Below are 27,834 nucleotides of genomic sequence, written 5' to 3'. Positions count from 1 at the left end.
GTCACCGCAGTATGTGAGTACAATCGCGAATATAAATTCCGGTCTTTCGATGACGATACGACTCTTCGTCACATGACCGACCCCGCTGTACTCACTGTACTACTGCTCTTGCTTGTAAATGAAGTACAGCGGGGTTGGTCACCCAGCTTTTTCAGAAAAAGATATAACTAAGAAACAGCTGAGAATTATTTTCCAACAACATGACAGAAGAGGTCGACTCAAGGTCTGGTGATTTATTTATTTTTAAAGGGGACCCTGCTCCTGCCAAATATTTTTACAGAAATCTTGTTCCCGCTAATATCCTCGAAGGATTGTAGATTTTTTTTTTTTTTATGTGCCCAGAGGTTTCCGGCTGGATAGTTCTCAACTGTACAGTGATATTTATAATAATCACACAGTAACAGGAAGTTCTGGCAGAGAACATGTACACTATGAGATAGTGAGAGGTCGTGTTACACAGCCAGAGTAACGAGAAATCTCAGTACTGGATCTATCCCCCATAATCCCCAGGAAAACAAGCAGTGGCGCTACACACATACACACGACTCCACGTAGCTCTTTTACTCCACAGCGTCTTGTTTTGGAAGAATCAGACAGGGCCAGAGGAAACATAAACTTCTCACCAAAACTTCCTGGCCCATTTTTCCCCTCCGCACCCCTCCCACTTCCTCCCAGGAAGACCAGAAGAATCTGTCACGCGAAAGCTCCATTATAGAATTCTAAGGAAAACACATGCGTGTGTGTGTGTACGTGTGAGATTAATGACCCTGACCAGGCCAAGGCCCAAACACGGGCCCAATGGAGGAGGCCGCTTTAACCTTCTGAATGCTTAGAATGAATGTCCGCAATTTAATTTTTTTTCTGTATCTAAATAAATCAAAAATTCTGTGCGGATTAATTTCTTAATATATCTTTATAGTGGCCGGAGCTCTGATATAAAGTTAAAGGGGTTCTCCCTGAATCGGCAATCATCACCTATCCACGGGATAGTGATAATTGTGTGATTGATGGGACCCCCACCAATCGTGAGAATCTGAACCCCCCAGATCCTCCTCACTGCAGGAGCTTGAATGAAGCGATGGTCGAGCATGTGTCTGCCACTCCCTTAAATGTCTATAGGACTGACAGAAACAGTTGAACGCTGTGCTTGACCGTTTCCATCATTGCCATAGACTTTGAATGAAGCGGCAGGGCGCATGCTCAACCGCCGCACCATGCAATGACAACTTCTCCCTACAGTTGAGCAGTGAAGAAGAACAGGTGGTTTGGGTCTCAGCGATGGGGAGCCCAGTAATAAGATAATTATTTCCTTTCCTGTGGATCGTAATCATTTTTGATTCTGGGAAAACACCGTTAAATTATAAAGTTCTGTCTATCTGCAGCCACCACTAGGGGGAGCTAAGTACATACATTTTTACATTGAACTCAATAATAAAACCTTATGCAGTAATTATGTCTATGCCCAACTTTTATTATAAGTATTAGTAGGTGTCAGAAAAGGGTAGTATAGAAAGTTGTATGACCCACCCATAAATGGAAAGTCTACATAGCTTCAGGCACTGCTAGGGCAGGGGGAAAGTTTGGAAACTTTTTGACCTTTTCGTACAAAAAAAAATTATTTATCAATGTGAAATATTTATAGCATTTTTTGATGTATCAGAGTAGAAATGATTTATAGTGGTGGGCTTTGCATACTGCAAGTGTCACCTCTGTCATCTGAGTAGGTAAACTATTCCCACTCTGGTTTCTTCCAGTTGCCTCCACTATTCGTAGATGAAATATATATTTAAAAGTAAAATATAATTTGTTCTTTAAAGCAAATGTCCACCTTTTAACACCGTGTTATTTTTAGGTCCAACATTCTGTACGGATTCATTTCTTAATATATCTTTATAACTGTTGGAGCTCCGTTTTTCTGAAACAGAGCTCTGAAGAATTAGGTAAAAGAAATCAAAACATTTTTGCTGCTTGCAGCTACCACTAGGGGGAGCTTACTGCATACAGTTTTAGTATTGTGTTCAATGTATAAATGCTATGCTGTAAGCTCCCTCTAGTGGTGGCTGTAGGGACCAGAACTCCTGTCTATATCTGTCTATGCATAGGATTGGGAGATATTTAAAATAAAAATGGAGCTCTAAACAATATAAAGATATAATAGGAAAATAATCAGCACATAAAAAAGGGGAACTCCATTTCATGAATTCTGTGTGACATATAAACTAATAATATACACAGATAGTGCCCATGACTTATAAACCAGCCTATTTTTTAAGTTTTTCCATCGTCTCATTCAAAGAGCTAGAACTTTATTATTTTTGCGTCAACATAGGTGTATAAGGTCCTGCTTTTTGCGTGACATGTTGTAATAGCAACATTTTGGGGTACATAGAATTTATTGGTTAACTTTTTTTTTGGGGGGGGGGGATAGAAAAAAAAACAGCAATTTCGCCACACTTTTTTGCGTCCCAAATTTACGCCGTGTGGTATTAATAATACAATAGCTTTATTCAGCTGGTTGTTGCGATTGCAACAATACCAAATGCATATAGATTTGATATATTTTACTACTTTTACACAGTGAAAAAAATTTTTTTTTTCAAAGTTATTTGTTTTTGCGTCTCCATATTTGAAGAGCCATAACTTTTTTATTTTTTTCGCCGATGCAGATATGAAGGCTTTTGTTTGCGGGACGACTTGTAGTTTTTTTCGGTACCATTTTGGAGTAGATGCGACTTTTTGATCACTTTTTATCACATTTTTTTTTAAGGCAGGATGAACAGAAAACTGTAATTTTTGCAATGTTTTTCATTTTACTTTTTACGACGTTCACCGTGCGGGTTAAATAATGGAATAACATTATAGTCGGGGTCGTTACTGACGCGGCGATACCAAATATGTGTAACTTTTTTACTTTATTTTGTTTTTTCAATAATAAAGCAGTTTGTAAGGGGAAAAAGTGGGTTTTTCATTTTGTTTTAACTTTTTTACTAGTCCCACTAGGGGACTTCACTATGCGATCCTCCGATCGCATTCATAATACACTGCAATACTTCTGTATTGCAGTGTATTAGTGCCTGTGTAAAACGGACAGGCATCCCTCCCGCTCTCCAAAACAACTCAGATGCGGCGCTCGCTATTGAGCGCCACATCTGAGGGGTTAAACAGGCGAGATCGATACGGATATCAATCTTGCCCGTTAAAGCAGGGATGCCCTCAGCTACCTTTGGTAGCACAGAGCAGGGTGATTTAGCGGCTCCCTGCTCTGTTTATTTATTCCGATGCAGCGCCGTAAAAAGGCTATTGCATCGGAATAAACCCTGTTAGTGGCCGCTGTAAAAACACTAACGGGTTAAAGAGGATCGGTCATCAGTTTAGTAATGCCCTATCTCCTAGCTAATCTAATAGGCGCTGTCACACTGATAATGCTAGTGAAAATTGTGTCCCAAAAAGTTTATTTTAAAAGTTATGATTTTTTTTCTAAATATGCAAATAAGCCTTTATTAGACAAGTGGGTGTCAACACCAGCGATTCTCCTGAGGTGGAGCCTCCTCACAGCCTCTGACGCTGTCCTATCAGCATGAAGCTGCTTCACACAGTGTGAGAGACTGAGGCTGAAGGGAAGGGGGATCACTTAAACAGCCATATTCTGCTGCAATCTGCCCAGGAACACCTGCAAAACCTCCCAGACACGCCCACTTTGGGTAAATCTGCATAACCCCACCCCTTACTGGTCCATTTTGAAGGGCAATCCTGCAGAAAAAGGGACACTTGCAAGGTTTACGCAAGGTTTACAAAAGGTACGTGCATTATGTGACACAGCTACAGTAGCCCAGGGTCTCAGGGGGCCCAGGCTACCTGGCACCACTTTTAACTGAATCTGCATCCTCAGTGTTCAGATCGTGCCTGCCTGCTTCGCCACACGGATTGCACAGGCCAGAAGAGGCAGGCTCCGTGTATTGTGGGAATGGGGCTTGGTGAGTATAACTTTTAGGGGTACTATTTTCTGACTGTGCGAGGGGCACTAAGGGCGCAATATTGTTGTGAGGGGGCAACATCACGGTGTATTCATTGCACTGTATTCACAGCATGATAATACTTTGCAGGGCGCCAGTCCAGAACTGGTATGACCAATATAAGAGAACTGCATGGCGATATTATTGGTTGTATTGATCTGTGTGGTCCATATATGTGGTCATGGTGTGGAGATCTTATTTGGTCCTTGTATGGTGGTATCAATGATAATAAAATTGTAACATATGAGCGCTTAACCGTTTGTTAAGTTATTTCTAAACCGGTTAGGGAACACTTGACAGGCTAGTGTGTATATGTATATATACACACACACACACACACACACAACCGTTCAAAAGTTTGGGGTCACCCAGACAATTTTGTGTTTTCCATGAAAACTCACACTTATATTTATCAAATGAGTTGCAAAATGACTAGAAAATACAGTCAAGACATTGACAAGGTTAGAAATAATGATTTTTATTTGAAATAATAATTTTCTCCTTCAGACTTTGCTTTGGTCTTGGAATGCTCCATTTGCAGCAATTCGAGCATTGCAGACCTTTGGCATTCTAGCTGTTAATTTGCTGAGGTAATCGGGAGAAATTTCACCCCATGCTTCCAGAAGCCCCTCCCACAAGTTGGATTGGCTTGATGGGCACTTCTTGCGTACCATACGGTCAAGCTGCTCCCACAACAGCTCTATGGGGTTGAGATCTGGTGACTGCGCTGGCCACTCCATTACAGATAGAATACCAGCTGCCTGCTTCTTCCCTAAATAGTTCTTGCATCATTTGGAGGTGTGCTTTGGGTCATTGTCCTGTTGTAGGATGAAATTGGCTCCAATCAAGCGCTGTCCACAGGGTATGGCATGGTGTTGCAAAATGGAGTGATAGCCTTCCTTATTCAAAATCCCTTTTACCTTGTACAAATCTCCCACTTTACCAGCACCAAAGCAACCCCAGACCATCACATTACCTCCACCATGCTTGACAGATGGCGTCAGGCACTCTTCCAGCATCTTTTCAGTTGTTCTGCGTCTCACAAATGTTCTTCTGTGTGATCCAAACACCGCAAACTTCGATTCGTCTGTCCATAACACTTTTTTCCAATCTTCCTCTGTCCAATGTCTGTGTGCTTTTGTCCATATTAATCTTTTCCTTTTATTAGCCAGTCTCAGATATGGCTTTTTCTTTGCCACTCTGCCCTGAAGGCCAGCATCCCGGAGTCGCCTCTTCACTGTAGACGTTAACACTGGCGTTTTGCGGGTACTATTTAATGAAGCTGCCAGTTGAGGACCTGTGAGGCGTCTATTTCTCAAACTAGAGACTCTAATGTACTTGTCTTGTTGCTCAGTTGTGCAGCGGGGCCTCCCACTTCTCTTTCTACTCTGGTTAGAGCCTGTTTGTGCTGTCCTCTGAAGGGAGTAGTACACACCGTTGTAGGAAATCTTCAGTTTCTTGGCAATTTCTCGCACGGAATAGCCTTCATTTCTAAGAACAAGAATAGACTGTCGAGTTTCACATGAAAGCTCTCTTTTTCTAGCCATTTTGAGAATTTAATCGAACCCACAAATGTAATGCTCCAGATTCTCAACTCGCTCAAAGGAAGGTCAGTTTTATAGCTCCTCTAAAAAGCAAAACTGTTTACAGCGGTGCTAACATAATTGCACAAGGGTTTTCAAGTGTTTTCTAATCATCCATTAGCCTTCTAACACAGTTAGCAAACACAATGTACCATTAGAACACTGGAGTGATGTTTGCTGGAAATGGGCCTCTATACACCTATGTAGATATTGCATTAAAAACCAGACGTTTGCAGCTAGAATAGTCATTTACCACATAACAATGTATAGAGCGTATTTCTGATTAATTTAATGTTCTCTTCATTGAAAAAAACTGTGTTTTTCTTTCAAAAATAAGGAAATTTCTAAGTGACCCTAAACTTTTGAACGGTAGTGTATATACATACACACACACATACACTTTTTTTAATGCGTATACACACACACACACACATTATATATATATATATATATATATATATATATATATATATATATAAAAACATACATACACACACACACACAAAAGATGGCAGTAGCTGCAAGATTTTCAATCCAACTCTGGATAAATATTACATAGGTTTTATTTAATACATATTGTATTTATAACACACGGAGATACATTTCTAACAGTATCGTGTTGTCTTCCTTACATCCCAGGCATTGCTATAGAGAAGTTTTGTTACATACATTGGGTCATTCAATTCGAACGTGACTAAAAATAACAAAAGATACATGGAGAGGTTTTATCTGTGAGACGTGTAAAACAGCGGAGCGGATAATATACCGGAGCTTCGAGAAATGACAAAGGCATGAAACATACATATGGCGGTCGTGTACTAGTAAGGTAACCGTTTTCCAGCCAGGCCTGAGCTCTATGGCGGCGTCCTGCAGTCTCCTGTATTCAAAACTATTCTTCGAAAATAAAAGTGGAATTTGGCAGAAGAGATGATGTCATTTCTTGAGCAGCAAAGCATTGTGGGAGAAGAGTGTGAGAGGACATGGGTATCATAGAAAGGGACGGCAAGCAGCCGACGATGGACGGAATGGCATGAGGTCATCCACGCTGGTCGTTCAATATGCGTAATATTTCCACCACTTCTTTTTGTCATATTTTAGGCTGTCCCTCCTCCTTGGATATGGGGGACACAGGCTGGAAGTGGTGTTTGCCAATGTTTGGGCTGCGTTTAGGGAGCCATATCAGGATACTGGCCGTCATAAGGGGCTTCTAAACACAAGGAAGTAGGAGCGGACAAGTGGGCTATTCCTTCATATGAGGTAAGTGCAATAAGTCAGGGGCACGTGCAGTCTAGTCTGGGGCAAGTGCTATTCCTCAATAAAATATCCACAGGCAAATGGCTACGGAGAGAAAAAATAGAATATCATCATTAACCTCCACGTAGCTGAATTTACATCCCACTACCATTTCCAAAAAGTCTCTAGTACCCCATGTAAACCTTCCAATAAACCTACTCCCAATATCCCCTATGTAGTCCGTGTCACTCACCTTCATTGACCTCACACAATCCTTTATGTTATGTCACTACCTAATACAATTGTTAGTGACCCTCCGATATGTCTCCAAAACCCACATTACACATTAGATATAGGTCAGTGGATCCCACCCAATATCTACATCCGATCTGGCTGGAATAGCAGCTGTTATGTGTGTTATGTGGGGACACCGATGGATTTGGGGATTTGAGACCCCATGACAACACTGCAGCTCACAGGGATCAGAACAGGAAACGTCATCAGAAGCTGGAAGTTTTACAACACAGCCTGTAACTCATCAATCACATCTCAGCATAGAGGTCTGCCATCACTGATCACCCTGTCCCAATAAAATATACATGGACACTCGCCCTACACAGGCATGAATGTTAACGGAGGAGTTGGGCAGGATAGTGGTTGCCAAACGGTTATTTTTATGGCCATCTTTAGGCCTTTCTTCTCCACCACCGCCCACCCCCACTCCCCAGGAGTTTTTCAGTTCAAAAAAAAAAGGATAGACCATCAATATCTGATCGGTCGGGGTCCGACTCCTGGCACCCTCACTGATCAGCTGTTTTGCTGGAGCCATGGTGCTCGTACAAGCGCTGCTTCCCCTCCGTACTGTGAATTGCTGACACACTTGTAGCGGTGGGTCACAGTCTTGGAGTCTTCTCTCGCACACATGAATGGGAGAAGGTTGTAGGACTCTGGACGGCCGCTACAAGTGTGTCGGCGAGTCACAGCACGAGCAGATAAAGACTAAAGGGGAAGCAGCGCTCGTATGAGCATTGCGGCCCTTCAAAACAGCCCCCAATGAATATGTAGGATAGGCCATTTCTTAGAACTAGAAAACCCCTTTAATAGGGCTGCAAGACTTTCTGATTTATTTCTATCCTTCAAGCAGGATCAGGGCCAGTGTACAATGAATCGACCCCATTTACCTTTCTTACGTCTAACAGTTGCACTGCTGCCTGTTCTGTAGCGGCGTTCCATGTGGGTGCTTTGCATGTCGCGGTGAGGAATCACCATATTGGATCCCAGATCCCATCCTCTCAGGATCCAGCTCTCCTACATAACAGAAGAGAAGACAACAATCAGATTCTAGCCCCACTCAACCGCCGGGAATAGTACAGACTGTACACACCGTGCACTACTCACTAAAATAATATAGTGTGTGCAGTACGCTGCCTACTGGAGGGTAAACATGGCGACAGTGCGGATATGGGTAATAGAAGGAATATAGGCCTCCCTGTATGAACATACACTGCTCTGCAAAAATGGTAACATGACATTTCTGGATTAATGGGATTAGTGAGGACAGGGACTGACTGACTGACTGACACTGACTGACACACTGACAGACACACACTGACTGACAGACACACACTGACTGACAGACACACACTGACTGACAGACACACACTGACTGACAGACACACACTGACTGACAGACAATAAATGACTGACAGACACACACTGACTGACAGACACACACTGACTGACAGACACACACTGACTGACAGACACACACTGACTGACAGACACACACTGACTGACAGACAATAAATGACTGACAGACACACACTGACTGACAGACAATAAATGACTGACAGACACACACTGACTGACTAACACACACTGACTGACTAACACACACTGACTGACTGACACACACACTGACTGACACACACACTGACTGACACACACACTGACTGACACACACACTGACTGACAGACACACACTGACTGACTAACACACACACTGACTGACTAACACACACACTGACTGACACACACACTGACTGACACACACACTGACTGACACACACACTGACTGACACACACACTGACTGACACACACACTGACTGACACACACACTGACTGACACACACACTGACTGACACACACACTGACTGACACACACACTGACTGACACACACACTGACTGACACACACACTGACTGACACACACACTGACTGACACACACACTGACTCTGACTGACACACTGACTCTGACTGACACACTGACTCTGACTGACACACTGACTCTGACTGACACACTGACTCTGACTGACACACTGACTCTGACTGACACACTGACTGACTGACACACTGACTCTGACTGACACACTGACTCTGACTGACACACTGACTCTGACTGACACACTGACTCTGACTGACACACTGACTCTGACTGACACACTGACTCTGACTGACACACTGACTCTGACTGACACACTGACTCTGACTGACACACTGACTCTGACTGACACACTGACTCTGACTGACACACTGACTCTGACTGACACACTGACTCTGACTGACACACTGACTCTGACTGACACACTGACTCTGACTGACACACTGACTCTGACTGACACACTGACTCTGACTGACACACTGACTCTGACTGACACACTGACTCTGACTGACACACTGACTCTGACTGACACACACTGACTGACGTCACTTGAAACTCAAGGGGAAGATGGACAGGGCTTTATGGATTAAAATGGATGTAAACTATCACATTTAAGTTATGAACTTAGATGTGATAGATTACAGGTGGATCCCGCGTGACCCGCTGACACTGAAGCCGTCGGGTCCGCGGGTCTGACAGATTCAGAATATAGAGCAGTTGTATGTAAAAATAATTTTTAATAAATAGTATTTACAAAGTTGCACAAAACACACTGATACACCTTTTATATGGGAACAATTTTTGGGCCTTTCAAAGGTTTACATAGCCTTTAAGTGAACGATGTCGGATAGAGATTCTGAATTGATGATCTAATTATACAAGGGAAACTATTTTCTCCACATCAGTCCTGACCCCTCCGGAATACAAGGCTTTCTTTCTGAATTGTAAAAGCATCAGGTGGAAATTGCCAGGGCCATTACAGATCAACAGTGCAGATAATTTGTGTGTGACAACGACAAATCTTCATTGTTTTGTGTGATCTGCCATTGTCACTAAGTAGACATACCTGTAACGGCCCTTTTACACCAGCCAATCATCGGGCAAACGAGCGTTTATACAGAAACCGGGCAACGATCAGCCGATGAACGGGGACAAATGATCATAGCAGCGATCGCACGTGATCGCAAGTCCCCATAGATAACCAATCATGGCTCCTTGTGAGAGGAGCAAACGAGCGCCGATCAACGAGCTGTCTCATTGATCGGCGCTCGTTTTCACGGCCAGCTTTAGACAGCCAATACTCCAGACCGCCACATAAACACGTACAATTGTATTGGTTCAATGTGCAGGAGGAAGAAAAGGGAAAGGTCGCTGACAGGCAACTCTGACCGCACGGATTTCCCGCCGTAGCCGGACTCTTTGACCCAATGCCTCGTATATAGTAGGTTTACAGCCACACGCCTTCATTTTAATGTGATGCACCTCCTGATTGGTTCCTAGGAGTTTAATTGTTGGCCATCAACATTTACCAACCACCCAGACGAGGCTGTCGGGTTGGTGGGTGAACCTTGGACTCGATCATGTAGACTCGCTTTCTGATTTTTTGCTTCTGAACCTCTTGTGATTGGACCCTGGTGGATACTTTTATTGACATGTTTTCTGCACTTTATATGTATCTTTATAATCTTATTGTTCAGCTGTTAGTCACAGCATTTGTTAACCCCTTAATGACCAGCCTATTTTAGACCTTAATGACCCAGCTATTTTTCCGGTTCTTCCATCGTCGCATTCCAAGAGATATAACTTTTTTATTTTTGCGTCGACATAGGTGTAGAAGGACTTTTTGTTTTTGGGGGACAAGTTGTATTTTTTAATAGCACCATTTTGGGGTACATATATTTTATTGATTACCTTTTATTAACTTTTTTTTGGGTGCAATAGAAAAAAAAAAGACAGCAATTTCACCACACTTTTTTTGTGTCCTTAATTTACGCAGTTTACCGTGTGGTAAAAATAACACAATAACTTTATTCGTCGGGTCATTATGATTGCGTCGATACCAAATTTATATAGTTTTCTTATGTTTTACTACTTTTACACAGTAAAAAGTTTTTTCAAAATTATTCGTTTTTGTGTCTCAACTTTTTTTATTTTTCTGCCTATGCGGTTGTATGAGGGTTTTTTTTGCGGGACGACTTGTAGATTTTATTGGTACCATTTTGGAGTGCGTGCGACTTTTTCATCACTTTTTATCACAATTTTTTGAAGGCAGGATGCCGAGAGGACGGCAAGTCTGACATTGTTTTTTATTTTATTTTTTTACAGCGTTCGCTGAGCAGGTAAAAATAACATAATAGCTTTATAGTTGGGGTTGTTACGGACACGGTGATACCAAATATGTGTAACTTTTAAACTTTTTTTCTTATAATAAAGCATTTTGTAAAAGGGGAAAAAGTTGGTTTTTAATTTTATTTTCGTTGGGGTTTTTATTTATTTAACTTTATGAAACTTTTTTTTTTATTAGTCCCACTGGGGGACTTTACTATGCGATCGCTTTTCTAATACACTGATATACTTCTGTATTGCAGCGTATTATTGCCGGTCAGTGTAAAACTGACAGGCGCCTGCTAGGCCAGGCATTAACTAGTGGCAGACCTGGGGCCTTAGTTAGGCCCCCGGCTGCCATAGAAACCACTGGCAGCTTGCGATCGCATGCATGGTGCCGGTGGGGTGAAAAGGGGAGCCCCCTACGTCCTCCAAAACCACTTAGATGCGGCGTTTGCTATTGAGCGCCGCATTTAAGGGGTTAAACGGGCGGATTTCGATCCGCTCAATCGAGCAGCGCTGCTCCAAGCCCTCAGCTACTGGAGGTAGCTGAGGGCATGGAGTTTTAAAGGGGTTATACGGGGACCAAAAATTTAAAAAAATTGCTTTGCATTCATATTTTTATGTAGAAAGAAGTCACTTACTAATATACTTTAATAAAAAATTCGGTATTAGGGGCGTGGCCTGGACCTAGATGTAAGCGGACGCACGGAGTGAGAGCTCCCGCTCGGAACTATCTTTGTACACGATTATCCTGATATGGAGGACGCCTTAACACCTGCCTTGCGGGATATACGCCATCATGACCATAGTATTGCAGGCTTGGTAGCCAAAGCAGATGACACGGAAAACAGGCTCCGCAGGAATAATGTGCGCATCGTAGGGGTGCCGGAGAAGGTAGAGGGATCAGATCCTACTATCTAGTTTGAATCTTGGCTGCCTTCAGAAAGGAGACTTTGTCACCACTAGACAGTCTCTTAGGCACACAGATTGTCACACATATTTCCCTCACACAGGGTGTATAAAACACCCCAGTTTTTATTTGGCTTACGAGATTCCCCCATATGCAACAGATGTAAATCTCATAGTGCAGATCTTATACACATGATGTGGTCATGTCCACATCTGGAAATGTTCTGGTAAGAGGTGGTGGATATTATTAATGGGGTGTATTCTGCTAATCTACGCTGACCCCTTATGTGTGTGTACTTGGGTATGTGGACGATGTATTGGGATAGCTCGTCTGCTATACATGGCGAGAAAACCGATTGCTCAGAGACGGCTGCAGGAACTTACCTCCTACTCCTGTTGAGTTTATTGCCAAAGTGAATTGGCTCGTATCCATGGAAAAGCCTATTTATTTGAAAAGGGGTTCCTTGAAAAAGTATGAAGAGAGGTGGGCTCTCTGGGTAGATGGTCGGACCTAGCTTCCTTTGACTTGATAAGAGATAGGGGCTTATGTAGAAATCCTGCGTAGATTTATAGCAGTGCAAAGTGAATGTACCAATAAGAAACCGAGGATGATATTGTTGACATACGTCATTGTGATCATGAATACCGTATGCGGTTAACGGTTTGCTGAAATGCCGTTTCTAAGGACTGGAGCGGACTTACTCCCAGGTGTACCGGGTTGGGGAGGAGAGGGCTGGGGTGCGGATCTAAGGGGGGGGGGGTGTTCTTTCCATTTTTTGTACTCTTGTATTGTGAAAAAAGAAAACCTTTTCTTTCTAATAAAGAATAACTTTATTTAAAAAAAAAATTCGGTACTAAATGGTGCCGTTCAAACCCGGTGAACTGTTCCCAGAAGTCCTGGAGATTTTCTAATATTTATGACGCGCCCACACCGCCCCACGTGACTGAGGGCTTGCTTCCCGTGCTGTTCGTGTCGGCGTGTTATCAATGGCATGAGGGGATGTCACACTGCCTATTGGAGTCCCTGAGCAGAGCATTAGCTAGCACTTTGCTCGGGACTCCAGCACTGCTCCCGACATTTGGTCAGTGACTTCAGGGGTTTCCTACAGCTGGAGTACCGGAGCAGAGCATCAGCCGATGCTCTGCCAGGGGACTCCAGCACTGCTGCCGACATCACTGTCCATATGTGGAGTGTGACTTCAGGGGTTTCCTACAGCTGGAGTTCGGGAGCAGAGCATCAGCCGATGCTCTGCCTGGGGACTCCCGTACTGCTGCTGACATCACTGTCCGTATATGGCCAGTGACGTTGGCAGCAGTTCTGTCAAATGTGACAGAACTGCAGACAGAAGCTCCGGAGCTCTGACCACAGCCCAAGCTAAAGGCACCTGTCTCTGTGACTCTTTAAGTCAGTAACCTTCGAATGGCAGTCGAGCTCTCACCTACCTGAATCTATTTTATTTAATATCGTCCGGGCACACTTTAAGAAAGCTTCTTCCACATTCTCTCCAGTCAGTGCACTTGTTTCTAGAAACATCAACTCTGCAAAGAAATAAAAATAACTGAGCAACAACTGAGAATCAGATGTTATTTTAAGGCACGACATAAACTCAGCCTCCCGGAATAAAACCATTAAAAAAAACAGACGTAATCTGAGCTCCATTGTTTATCCATAGATAGGAGGTTATGCTTTGGCTTTCCATTACGGGCAAACTGTGATGAAATACGTGGAGAGGAGGACCATGTATGAAAAACGGTTGTATGACCAAACTTAATGGTATGCGTACAGGCCAAAATTCCCCCTAGCATCTAGTATTCCTGTTGGTTTGGGATGGTGCAGGGGTAAAGGAGGTGATTAAAGGCCCTTTTACACCGGCCGGCACTCGGCCGATGCAGCGAGTGCCGATCAACGAGACAAAAACTCTATAAAAACTCTATAAAAACAAACAAACAAAAAAATCTATATGCAGTGAGCACCCCCTTAAATTTTACCATTTAAAAGCATCTCATGAACAGCTGACTTTACGTGTACTGGGAAACCCCAGGTTAGTGCGCTCTGGACTTATGTAGATGCAAGGCCGAGGAAAATTTCCTTTTAGCCTTTAAAATTTTGGGAAGGGAAGTCTATGTGCCAGCAGATACAATAGACACGCATTGGCCGGTCACACTGGGCCTTGTGCCTAAAAACAATTCCAATTAAAAATGTCCGTGTTTCCCACAGCAACCAACCAGCTTGCAGCGTAAGGCTGGGTTCCCATGAAGCGGAAACACATGCTGCAGAGGTCACATGGGCTGCGGCATCATCGCAGGAGGTTGGACTGCACGGAGAACATAGGGCCGCGTCGTTATGACAACGCCAGGGGGTTAAGTATTCATTTTATTTTTTTTCACCAGTTTTTGCGGCGGAGATTCCGCCCAAAATCATCGCCACAATTTAGTGGAGTATTCCGGACGGAATTCCTCGCAGTTTCTTGGTATTTGACCCGTGGGAGATCAGCCTAAGGCTATATTCACACGAACGTTGCGAACCTCGGACGTGAAAAATGCTGTGGGTCACGCTATTACACATCCCCCATAGACTAGACGATATGGAGGGATGCGTGAAGCGCCAAAAAATAGGACATGTCCTATTTTCTCACGGACCCTTCACACGCACCATTGAAACAACGGCCTTGTGATCGGCCCCATTGAATTATATAGGTCCGTGTGACGGCCGTCACCGGACACATTACACGTTGGTGTGAATAAGGCCTGAAGGTGATTATAAAAGCTTCATTTAACAGGTATCTCACCATTTTCCTGGGCAAAGCGGGATGCCTCCAAAAACGTCACTTCTCGATCCGCATCCAAATCCTTCTTGTTCCCACATAAAATGATGATGATGTTGGGACTGGCCAGTGTCCGCGCATCAGTCAGCCAGTTGGTCAAGGAGTTGTAAGTCTCCCGGCTGCAAGAATAACGGACAGGGAGTCAATATTTACATACTAAACCTGCACCGTTATAAAAGCCACAGCCTAAATCCTCTGAGTACTAGATCTGCTCACATGTCCTGTTATACACCCGGTCCTGAGTGCGGATCTCTGGGACCACAACCATGGGGAGTGAGGAGCAGCGGGTATGTCTTGTCCACTAGGGATATTCTATTTCCAGGATACACACATTGCTTTACATGGACATTTCCAACATCTAGAGCAGAATTATGGGCAAAAAAAATACTGCCCAATATTAATCCCTGTAGTCCCAAATATCAGCACTGGGGGGCGATATTTTAAACACAGTCAATTTAATATAGTGTGAGGTTTTTCTTTTATATATTCAAATAATTTTTTTTTTATATTTCGTACATCAAAGAGGACCTGTCTGCTCTCCTGACAGGTCTTCTGGAGTATCTTTTGTGCTGTTCCTCTGTTATTCTTCCTGGAAATATGCGAACACTGACAACTGGGCGTTACCATTGCTCATGTCAATAATGTGTGTCCTTACAGTCGGATACTGGAATAGTAACACCCAGTTGTCAATTTATTCATACATTTTCAGGAGGTGTAACAGAGGTACAGCACATAAGATGCTCAAAAATTATTATCTCAAAAGGGAAAGCAGATTCTAAAAAAAGACACGTCAGGAGAGCAGACAGGTTCTCTAAAGGAAACGTGGACAAGGTTTTCATAGTGGAGATGCCTTTGATTTCAATGGAGATCCAGAGCTGCACTAGCTACTTTGGCAAATAGGATGGGGTATTGATCAGGGACCCCTTCATAGTACCTCAAAATACCTAAAAGCACTTACCGTGATTTTTTTTTAGGACGCTTGTTACCGCAGTACGCAGGTAAGGCCTTATTCAGAGGAGCGTGTTTCTTATCAGTGTGCTATCCGTTTTAACATTGGACATCGCACTAACCCATACAAGTCACACACCCGAGTATTTTCACAGAGCGAGTGTCTGTTGCGAGAAACTCACCGCATGTCCTATTCTGGTCATTGTTAAATGTTGCAGACCAGATTCACCCAATAAAGTCGATGGGTGCGTTAAAAAAAAAAATGGACAGCGCACAGACAACATCCCCGTGCGGTCCGTTTTTCACGCATCTGTCGCTAAAGAAATGAAGAGGAAAAAAGAACAGTAAAACCAGGAAGTGCTTGCAAAAGAGAAACCCGGACGATAAAAACGGAGGCCACACGAAAACCACTCTGAGGCAATACAAACAGTCGCATGCGTGAAAAACGGCCCGTTTGTTGCGGACGCAAATCGGAAACGCTCATGTGAATAAGGCCTAAAATGTGAGCATAATCTAAGATTATTCAGCGTGTTCGAGCCCTAAACTGCCGGTTGTCAGAAAGGACACAACAGTCCCACAGTCAGAAATTGGCAGAGGATTTTTGCAAAAATGGCAGGAGGCCCCCTAGTGGAAGATAGAAAAATTCCATGCGAGGATAAATATATTTTTCTTTTTAAACTAAATTGGCCAAATTGTAAAATTATTTTTTTAATCACATGCCCTGAGAGTTTTGCTTACTATATTAATATTACTATACTATATTAGTTATATCAAACTTTGACTGTGGCCCCTTTACGAAGACTGTGGCCCTCATACCAAAAATGGTTACTCACTTCTGGTATAGTCCGTGAAGAGAGTCATCACCAAATCATTATGATATTTCACAGAGAAGCTTATACTGTAGGTACCTTATGTACCAGTATATATTATTTTATTATCACTTCAAATGGTTTAACTCTTTCGTTGCTGCCCCAATTTCCACACTTTTGACGTACACAAATAAAACCTGAATGATAAAATAAATTAAAAAATCCTATTATACCCCCATATGGATCTATTTAATAAAATTAGACACCTGGTACATTTTAAAAATGACTCCTAGTATTTTATACTCATGAACGCCTTCATGCAACTTTGCATCAAAACGTAACATTGTGTAAAAAAAAAAAAAAATGCATAAAAAGTCAAAATAAAAGTTCCCGATGTGCAGAGTTCAATCACCCCAGTTATGCCCATGTCTACATGAACATACTTCATCTATTCACAAGAACTGAAAAGCCACAAAAATCTTCGCGAACCAAATTGCGTGGTCAGGCGCAGGGGGTGTCATGTGCAACCGATCATCATCTTACCTCTGTAGAAAGGAGAAAATAGACCCCCCCCTTAAGCACTTATCCTCCCTGGATGGAGAGGGGGTGATAACGTGAATAAACGTTCCTATATCCCCCTCTGGTGGTCACTGGAGGCTGTACAGGGGAAGAGATGTCAAACTTTTCATTCTGCTCCACAACTTTAAACCAGTCCTGCACCCCAAATACGAGTGTTTTGCCCATAGTACCAATTGAAAGTTACGATTCTTGGGCTTCCATCTTATGGCAAGAGCTTCGATCTGTTATATTATAGTCCCGGCTAGCGTTTAAAGTCATCACGTATTACAAACGTCCTTGGCAGATAAAGGGATAAAGCAGGAGTTTTGGCATAACATTTTTTTACATTATTGTCCATATAATGCGGGATGAGGGTCAATACACACGGTGCAGGCAAATCGCAAAAAAAAACAAAACACGATTTGACTGTCACGACGCAAAGATTTCTGGGCATATTTGAGCAGGGTCGCCGAGTGCTGAGGTGCGTAGTGTATGAAAGTCGCCAATGCTCTGCTGACTCAATAAGAATCATGGTTGGTTGGTTGAGTTTGGTTTGGAAGAACATGACCGGCCGCACAGAGCTCTGACCTCAACCCCATTTAACACTTTTGGGATGGACTACAACGGAGATTGTGAGCCCGGTCCTCTACTCCAACACCAGTGTCTGACCTCACAAATGTTCTTCTGGATGAAATAGCAAAAATTCCCACAGACACCCCCCAAAATCTTGTAGAAAGCCCCCAGAAGAGTGGAAGCTGGATTAGCTGCAAAAGGGGAAACCAACTCTATATTATGGTCTATAGATTTACAATGTAATGACATAAAATCTCCTGTAGGTGTAACGTGTAGGTGTCCCAATACTTTTATCCGTATAGTGTAGGTTCCGGATGGGGCACAGACATCAGTGGTATGAAGCGTGGATGTCGCTGGGCCACACTAACAGCAGCGTCTGTGGTTTGCATTCAGCAAACATTAACCTGAGCTTTCTTATCGCGCCTGATAGAGCGGACATTGAAATAAAACAATTATAAGTACATCGAAATGTCACCAGGCCCACGTTGCAGTCATAGCCCTCAATGACAAGATGTACTTAGATAAAGGACACATTTCATGCTTCTGACAGGAGGACAGTAGGGGTCATATACCGACTTCTCAGAACTGGATCTACAACAGTTAATTATTAACTCAGTTCTGGACCGTGATCAAACCCCTACACCGAGGCTCCGAACTGGTCTAACAGGAGCCTCAGTACACAAATAATAGGATATCTCCGAACACGTGGCCTCAAGTACAGGCTATAGATGTGGAGAGGCCGAATACGGGTCATCACTGGTAATATTAACCCCTGTAGTAGCATTTTCGGATTCTAAATATTGTTTTTATTTCTTCAATTTGTGAACTAGGCTGCGTTCAAAGCCTCTGTCGCCACAGCCGTCACATTTGATGGCAGGAATAGGACAGCATGTAGCGCTAATCTGCCGTCAAAGCAACGAAAACCATTACTGAACCCCAACAGACCCATTAAGATGTATGGCACGATGGATCCGGCACAGCCTCGTGGCTTCTCAGGTCTAAAAAGAGCCCGAAAAAGAAATAAAGTTTTGATTTTTGGCAATTTTCATTGTGCCTCCGGTCGTCTTCTGTCATCAGATGCAGTTATGATCTTAAGTGGTTCGGATTACACCTGAATTCATTTTGTTAAAAGGTACCCACCTTGTTCTCCATAGACTCACCTTGCAATGTCATAGACTAACAGCGCCCCCGCTGCTCCTCTGTAGTAACTGCGAGTAACTGACCTGATAAAAAAAAAAAAAGGGGCAAGAATTAGCCTAGACACAATAACACATACACAACAGCCTAAGGCTATGTTCACACCTGCGTCGCTGCTTTCCGCTCTGCACCGTCAGAGGAGCAGAACAAGAGAATACAAGAAGTGACGATTCAGTTGCACCACGGACACCACCGGCGGCCGACGGAACCCAATGACTTTAATGGGGTCACTCAGGTTGTCCATGGTTTTACCGGTAGACAATAGCGAAGCATGCCGCGCTATGGTTTCAGGTAATCTCTGCCGGAGGGAGAAAAGCAGCTGCCAGACACTCTAGAAGTTGCTTATCCCCAATTAGACAAGTTGAGATCCATCATGTCATTTCCTCAGACCTCGGATGTCCCCAAACACATAAGATGCCAACATTAATGTAATGTGTATGGGCAGCATAAGACAGGAGGCGGCAGAATATTAATAGAAGGTTGTGTCTACATTACATTTGTATACGTTCTGTTACATGACAAATATCAATTTCAATGTGATAGGTGGGAGTCTGACATGTGGCGCTCCCACCATTACCGAGAACAAGGGGCCCAAATTCTTATTCCGAGAGTTGGCTCGTGCGGACACCCCCTATAGAAATGAATGGGATCTTCGGAGATAGTGAAGCGTTCACATCTGTAAGATCTCATGTATCGGTTACAGTAATCATTACGTCTATGAGCGGCTGAATTTCCTTTCCAGATCACATCAGACCTACCTAAACCTCTCCTGTCCTGCTGTATCCCAGATCTGCAGCTTCAGCGATTTACCTCCCACGTTCACAATCCTGGATCCAAACTCTACTCCGATCGTGTGATTAGAGTCTTGCTTAACTAAAAGGGAAAAAGGGCAACGTCACGTCATGTAAGCGCAAATACAGTTCAATTTATTAGCATTGCAATGTACGAAAATGGGATTGTGGGGGAAATATAAGTAAATTCAATGAAGTCACAACAGATCATTTCCATAAGGAATCGATTAACAGCCACCTATCCAGGAAAACCTGGCCCCCACACTTATCACAGCCCCCAGGGGGTAAAGACTATATCACCATGTCGCCATAGTAAGCTGGAAGAAGACTATATATATATATATAAATAAAGGAGTAGATGTTCTTGACGGAAGTCGCTGACATCATAGTTCCAACTTTGAACAAAGCGAAAAATGATTTGTTCCCTACTGCGGCTCAAGACTGAAGGGTATTTTGGGATCCCCAAACCGTGGCTCTGAAGAGATTACAAAACTACAACTCCCAGCATTCCCTGACAGCCTGAGGCATTTAAAGGGAAGGTGTCATGATTTATTTTTTTAATTATATTGCTTTTTTATATAATGTAAACAAAAATGTTATTTATTAGTGCTGTCACGGTCAACTTTTTAATGTATTAATACTTTTACTTCTCTATGAAGGCTGACATTTTTTTTTCATCTCTGTGTCGATTAACGACACATACAGAGATGGAATACGGCACATACATCCCCATAGAGAATGCGAACGGGAGCCGTTCCATTCTCAGAAGCATGCGCCGTCTGTGTGTGAACTGTACATGCGCCGCTCCCACACAGACCAGAACGAAGCTCGTTCGTAGAGCGAAATCCGTCGCCTTTTTCATGTGGAACGGAAGCCGGTGCTGGACAGTAAGATGACGATTTCCAGCAGCGGCTTCTGGCCATATGTTCAACGAAGCGAAGGCGCAAAGAAGAGGAGCGTAGGCGGGAAGAACTTGCTAGACGAGCGGAGGCGGCGGCAGGAGCAGGTAATTTATGTTAGTGTATGATGTGCGACTGTGTGATACTATCCGAAAATAGCGGCACACAGAAGGAGGGGGGGAGGGGGATTGTGTGAGGACAATAGAGGAGAGAGTACCCACCCCAAATTTGCAGCAGAAATCAATGAGGTTGCTTTATCACAGTGACCATGCTGCAATTTTGGGAACTGCTCCCTCTAGTGGCCAGCACATGTAAATGTTATAAATTAGAATCTAATTTATAATATTTTCTGACTTGTGTAAAAATTAAAACAATGTGTAATCAGTTATATACTAATTGTTTAACTGAAAAAAATAAATAAATTATAATTTCTAGCGACACATTCCCTTTAATGCATGCTGGAAGTTGTAGTTTTGCAGCAGTTGGAAAGCACAGTTTGGATATTGTTGATATACAGGACATATTGAACGATTGTCACAGTAATCTCAAAATAAAGTTGAGATAATACTACAAACAAATCAAAGCCGGCCATACACGTAAGATTTTGATCGGCCAGAATGCGGTCAATCAAACGTCCGTGGGATCAATCATAAGAACTATCCCACCAGCAACATGCCGGACTAAACGAGAAGGCCAAGGAGTAATGTAAAAAAAAATAATAATAATTATTCCGATCATACCATGCATTTGTATTTCAGCCAACCACAGCCGGAAAAAATCCAGCCTGGTCGATGACAGGCAACAGCCGGCCAGTGCAAACAGTTGTTGGTGCATCATTTATAAAACGACGGCCGGACAAATTGGCCAAGATCGGCTCACGATTTTGCTTATTTGTGTGGCCAATTTAAAAGTAGTGCACTATAATTCCTGATATGTTCTTGATTATCAAATATTCTGGATTATAGGTGTGACACAGAAATAGCAAATAAATAAAAGGAAATAAAAAAATGCTAAAACAAAATCTGATCGTACGATCGCTGCTTCTGGTCTTGTGAAAATCCATAACAGACATCTGTGGGATATCAATAGGAGTGAACGTGCTCAGCTGTTTCCAGATCTTCCACTCACTCTCATGGAGACCGCTCTGTCACTAATGGTGAACCCCGCTCTCAGGATCAGTGGTGGTCTCGGTGCTTGGACCCCCTACAACCAGACATTAGCTATGTCATAAATTACAGTTATGGGAAACCCCTTATATCCTGAATCAGGGGGGACACAAACCCACCTTTATGTCCCCCTGATAATTGCTGTCTATTCTCGGCAATAGGAACTTCATGACCCCCCATCATGTCAATCACGTGTCACAACCAATCATTACTACTACTCACATTTGCTTTCAATGAACTGGTGGAGTAGGCAGGACTTCCCCGTTCCTGCGCTGCCAATGACAAGGAACTTGAAGAGAAAATCTGAAATAATGAAATATCAACATTGAAATCAGCGGCTTGAATAGCAATTTCCATGTGTAAAGCAACCAGGGGTCTTGTTCTCTTTAGCTGTGGAAACCCACAGGCTGCGGCGACTTTGACGGCAGACTATTGAGAAGACGCTAGATGTTTTAGGATAGTCTGTGGTCTGCTTCCTCTTAGCAGACTATAGACTGCTTGTTTACAGCAGTCTGTACTCCGCAGAACCTGCTCTTTTTTTTTTATAAATCACTCACACAGCAAACAGGAGTAATTTGGTTTTAACATTATACTATAACATTATACTAGGGAATCGCTATTTGTAGTTACCACATATATTCTACAAAAGGCTGGATCCGGTCACCTCGCCTTGTGGATCGCGGGTCATGGGGTGCCTCTCTTCCCAACGGTGGGGATCCTATGGGTATTGCATTAAAGGGGTTGCCCCAGAATAACAATTATCACCTATCCACAGGACAGGTGATAATTGTTTCATCGCTGGGGGCCCCCACGGTCCTGAACCCCTAAATCCTAATCACTGCGCCCTCTACAGCGAAGAAATTGAATGGAGCGGTAGTAGAGAACGTGCCCACTGCTCTCTTTAATGTCTTTGTGACTGACGGAAACAGCAGAGTACTGTACATGGCTGTTTCCGTTATTCCTATAGATTTTGAATGGAGTGGCAGCGCGCATGCTCGACCACCGCTCCATTCAATGTCCTCCTCACTACGGTCGAGCAGTGAGGGGATACAGGAAGCTCGGGACCCCGTTCTCACAATTAGTAAGGGTCCCGGTGCTGGGTCTCTCATCGATCAGACTCGGCCATCGTGAACGATTGTTTGACAGCAGATTCCTGTCTACTGAAAATGTGGTCGGCCGGGTTGGAAAATTTTGGCCAATCATTTGCTACTTTTCGCAAGACCCAGGGAGACCTTCTTTTCCAAAAAACGAACTCCCTGACCGGCCGGCTTAGTCTCTTCTGTTTCTGGTGGGATCGTTCGTATGAATTATATCATGGATGAAAAATCGGTCGCAATGCGGCCGATCATTATCTTACGTGTACGGTCGCCTTAATTGTGGCGACTGACTGGTAGATATATTAGTGAACAGTTGGTAAGACGTCGGCCAGTTCTCAGACCCTTAAGAGCTGAACACCATCCAGACTTTCTTGGTATTAGAGAATGATCATGTTCATTACAGACATTTCCCAATACGTCGATCCAAATAAATGTGTGAATTTTTGTGTTTTTTCTGGTTAGAATTGCCCATTTCTCAATAATGACCATATAGAATAATACATGTGTGGAGTACGCCAGCTTTAAGAGCGCTTACATTTTCCTAATATCGGACCCAATAGACAGTATTTAAAGGGTTTTTCCAGTCCCTAAAAATTGATTGCCTATCCTCAGGAAAGGCCATCAATAGCCGATCGGTCGGGATCTGACTCCCGGGACCCCCGCCGATCAGCTGCTTTGAAGGGGGTTCAGTGCTCGTACGAGCGCTGCGTTCCATTTTTTTCTACTTGCTCACTGTAAATCATCGACACGGATGTAGTGGTGATTCACAGGTATTGCAACCTCCTTCTTCTATTTACTTCAATGGGAGAAAAGGCTGCAATACCTATGAATCACCACTACATCCGTGTTGACGATTCACAGTGAGAGAGTAGAAAAAAAAGGGAGCACAGCACTGCACCCCCTTCAAAACAGCTGATCGGCGGGGGTCCCCGTAGTCAGACCCCAACCAATCAGCTATTGATAGCCTATCCTGAGGATAGGCCATCAATTTTTAGGGACTGGAAAAACCCCATTAAAACAAGGAGCATATTCCTACACCCAGACTTGATTCCTTATTGATTATTGGGATTGCAGCAGAGATGTAAGAAAGAATCTTGAGAAGCGCCCATTCTAGTTCTGCCGTTTTCTACTGGAAACAGTCAACAAGCCTGTTAGATGACACACTTGGAAACAGTCAACAAGCCTGTTATCTGACACACTGATACTAGTGCAGCTATAATGCAGTGGAACAAGTAACGTTTCCTTTATCAGATTATGATACAGTACCTGGTGTAAAGAGGAAACTTCCCAGAATCCAAATCACTATATCTCTGAGCAGGCCTTGAGCCAGCAAGGAATTCTGGGAAATTTCAGGTCTGGAGCTAGCAGAATCGTGAATGCTGCTCTGGCGTAAAGACAAGTAATGTAATGTGTTTACAAAGTCAGGCAACTTTTTATGTAGATTAATTCTATATATAAACAGCACAATGGTGTGCAGAGGGGAACATACACTGCCCATGCCGGGAAAATGGTCAAAAATGCCTACAAATGGGGTAAAAGTGGAAATTGTTCAACCTGTAAATGTGAATAACTTAAATTGTATCTTTAAAGCAAAGATCTGCAAATCTGCAGCAACACCGGAAGATCTCAGATCAGCGCCCACATTGTGCTGCCGGTGTCGCCCTCAGGCAGGAAACCACAACTCAGACGTGAAGAAGAAGAAACTGTTCCTTATTTCAGCTCCTCAGCTATGACTGAATGAAACTTCTTCTGTATTTTTTTTTCTAGAAACAGCGAAATAGAGTTTACAACTGAAATTCTCAGCCTGTCACCTCACAGTGTCCATCACGAGACATCTCCACCTGTCACCTCACACTGTCCATCACCGAGACATCGCCACCTGTCACCTCAGTGTCCATCACGAGACATCTCCACCTGTCACCTCACAGTGTCCATCACGAGACATCTCCACCTGTCACCTCACAGTGTCCATCACCGAGACATCTCCACCTGTCACCTCACAGTGTCCATCACGAGACATCTCCACCTGTCACCTCACACTGTCCATCACCGAGACATCGCCACCTGTCACCTCAGTGTCCATCACGAGACATCTCCACCTGTCACCTCACAGTGTCCATCACGAGACATCTCCACCTGTCACCTCACAGTGTCCATCACCGAGACATCTCCACCTGTCACATCACAGTGTCCATCACCGAGACATCTCCACCTGTCACCTCACACTGTCCATCACCGAGACATGTCCACCTGTCACCTCAGTGTCCATCACGAGACATCTCCACCTGTCACCTCACAGTGTCCATCACCGAGACATCTCCACCTGTCACCTCACAGTGTCCATCACCGAGACATCTCCACCTGTCACCTCACAGTGTCCATCACCGAGACATCTCCATCTGTCACCTCACACTGTCCATCACCGAAACATCTCCACCTGTCACCTCACACTGTCCATCACGAGACATCTCCACCTGTCACCTCACAGTGTCCATCACCGAGACATCTCCACCTGTCACCTCACAGTGTCCATCACCGAGACATCTCCACCTTTCACATCACAGTGTCCATCACCGAGACATCTCCACCTGTCACCTCACACTGTCCATCACGAGACATCTCCACCTGTCACCTCACACTGTCCATCACCGAGACATCTCCACCTGTCACCTCACACTGTCCATCACGAGACATCTCCACCTGTCACCTCACAGTGTCCATCACCGAGACATCTCCACCTGTCACCTCACACTGTCCATCACGAGACATCTCCACCTGTCACCTCACAGTGTCCATCACCGAGACATCTCCACCTGTCACATCACACTGTCCATCACCGAGACATCTCCACCTGTCACCTCACACTGTCCATCACGAGACATCTCCACCTGTCACCTCACAGTGTCCATCACCGAGACATCTCCATCTGTCACCTCAGTGTCCATCACCGAGACATCTCCACCTGTCACCTCACACTGTCCATCACCGAGACATCTCCACCTGTCACCTCACACTGTCCATCACCGAGACATCTCCACCTGTCACCTCACACTGTCCATCACGAGACATCTCCACCTGTCACCTCAAAGTGTCCATCACGAGACATCTCCACCTGTCACCTCACACTGTCCATCACCGAGACATCTCCATCTGTCACCTCACAGTGTCCATCACCGAGACATCTCCACCTGTCACCTCACACTGTCCATCACCGAGACATCTCCACCTGTCACCTCACACTGTCCATCACCGAGACATCTCCACCTGTCACCTCACACTGTCCATCACGAGACATCTCCACCTGTCACCTCAAAGTGTCCATCACGAGACATCTCCACCTGTCACCTCACACTGTCCATCACGAGACATCTCCACCTGTCACCTCACACTGTCCATCACCGAGACATCTCCACCTGTCACCTCACACTGTCCATCACCGAGACATCTCCACCTGTCACCTCACAGTGTCCATCACCGAGACATCTCCACCTGTCACCTCACACTGTCCATCACGAGACATCTCCACCTGTCACCTCACACTGTCCATCACCGAGACATCTCCACCTGTCACCTCACACTGTCCATCACCGAGACATCTCCACCTGTCACCTCACACTGTCCATCACCGAGACATCTCCACCTGTCACCTCACACTGTCCATCACCGAGACATCTCCACCTGTCACCTCACACTGTCCATCACAGAGACATCTCCACCTGTCACCTCAGTGTCCATCACCGAGACATCTCCACCTGTCACCTCACAGTGTCCATCACCGAGACATCTCCACCTGTCACCTCACACTGTCCATCACCGAGACATCTCCACCTGTCACCTCACACTGTCCATCACCGAGACATCTCCACCTGTCACCTCACAGTGTCCATCACCGAGACATCTCCACCTGTCACCTCACACTGTCCATCACCGAGACATCTCCACCTGTCACCTCACACTGTCCATCACAGAGACATCTCCACCTGTCACCTCACACTGTCCATCACCGAGACATCTCCACCTGTCACTCCACATGAAGTTGTTTCCTAGTAAATCAGAACCTCACCGTATGTCTCAGACATGTTTTCCTCGGTGCTCGGCTGTCCAGGGCCCTCTCCTCCTCCTCCGGCCCCAGGGCCCGGTCTGCTTCTTCTCTTCCTGTATGTTCTTAGTAAACTAAAGGACCTTTGATGACGTCATGACCATGTGATCAGTCACATGGGAGGGGTGAGTCTCTGGGCTAGAAGTGTGTGCGGGAATGTTCCTGTTGGCTGTAGTGGGGCTCTGCATACATGTATAACTATATATAATGGCGGCAGAAGAGCTGTGGTTATGTGCAGACAGCAGAATTATATATACATAACTACCGTGCAGCAGAGCTGTGTGTGTGTGTATATATAACAAGCGTGCAGCAGATCTGTGTGTGTTCTGGTGTCAAGCGTGCAGCAGAGCTGTGTGTGTTCTGGTGTCAACCGTGCAGCAGAGCTGTGCGTGTGTGTGTATATATAACAAGCGTGCAGCAGAGCTGTGTGTGTATATATAACAAGCGTGCAGCAGAGCTGTGTGTATATATATATATATATATATAACAAGCGTGCGGCAGAGCTGTGTGTATATATATATATATATATATAACAAGCGTGCAGCAGAGCTGTGTATATATATAACAAGCGTGCAGCAGAGCTGTGTGTGTATATATAAAAAGCGTGCAGCAGAGCTGTGTGTGTTCTGGTGTCATAAGCGTG

General features: G+C 44.2%; 1 protein-coding gene across 1 annotated transcript; it reads right to left on the bottom strand.

Moving 5' to 3' along the window:
- Positions 1-6,122: 6,122 nt before the first annotated feature.
- On the bottom strand, positions 6,123-27,330 carry LOC142659712 (ras-related protein Rab-4B). Its single transcript, XM_075836116.1, has 8 exons — positions 27,156-27,330; positions 22,218-22,298; positions 19,898-20,012; positions 19,103-19,165; positions 15,019-15,173; positions 13,673-13,768; positions 8,011-8,137; positions 6,123-6,934 (listed from the first exon to the last, which is right to left on the bottom strand). The coding sequence occupies exons 1-7, from the start codon at positions 27,169-27,171 to the stop codon at positions 8,022-8,024; spliced, it is 642 nt and encodes a 213-aa protein (XP_075692231.1). The 5' UTR covers positions 27,172-27,330; the 3' UTR covers positions 6,123-6,934; positions 8,011-8,021.
- Between the last annotated feature and the right edge of the window lie 504 nt (positions 27,331-27,834).

This window comes from Rhinoderma darwinii, chromosome 8 (assembly GCF_050947455.1).
Source record: "Rhinoderma darwinii isolate aRhiDar2 chromosome 8, aRhiDar2.hap1, whole genome shotgun sequence".
Lineage (NCBI taxonomy): Eukaryota > Metazoa > Chordata > Amphibia > Anura > Rhinodermatidae > Rhinoderma > Rhinoderma darwinii.
Note: the sequence above shows the minus strand (reverse complement) of the source record. Positions and strands in the feature narration are given on the sequence as shown.

What these genes read in the sequence shown, in the direction of transcription:
- LOC142659712 (XM_075836116.1), bottom strand. An exon ending in CCAGTTCATTGAAAGCAAAT is followed by an intron (nt 20,013 to 22,217) that starts GTGAGTAGTAGT and finishes TTTCCCTTTTAG; the next exon opens with TTAAGCAAGACTCTAATCAC. An exon ending in GCAGGACAGGAGAGGTTTAG is followed by an intron (nt 19,166 to 19,897) that starts GTAGGTCTGATG and finishes TTTTTTTATCAG; the next exon opens with GTCAGTTACTCGCAGTTACT.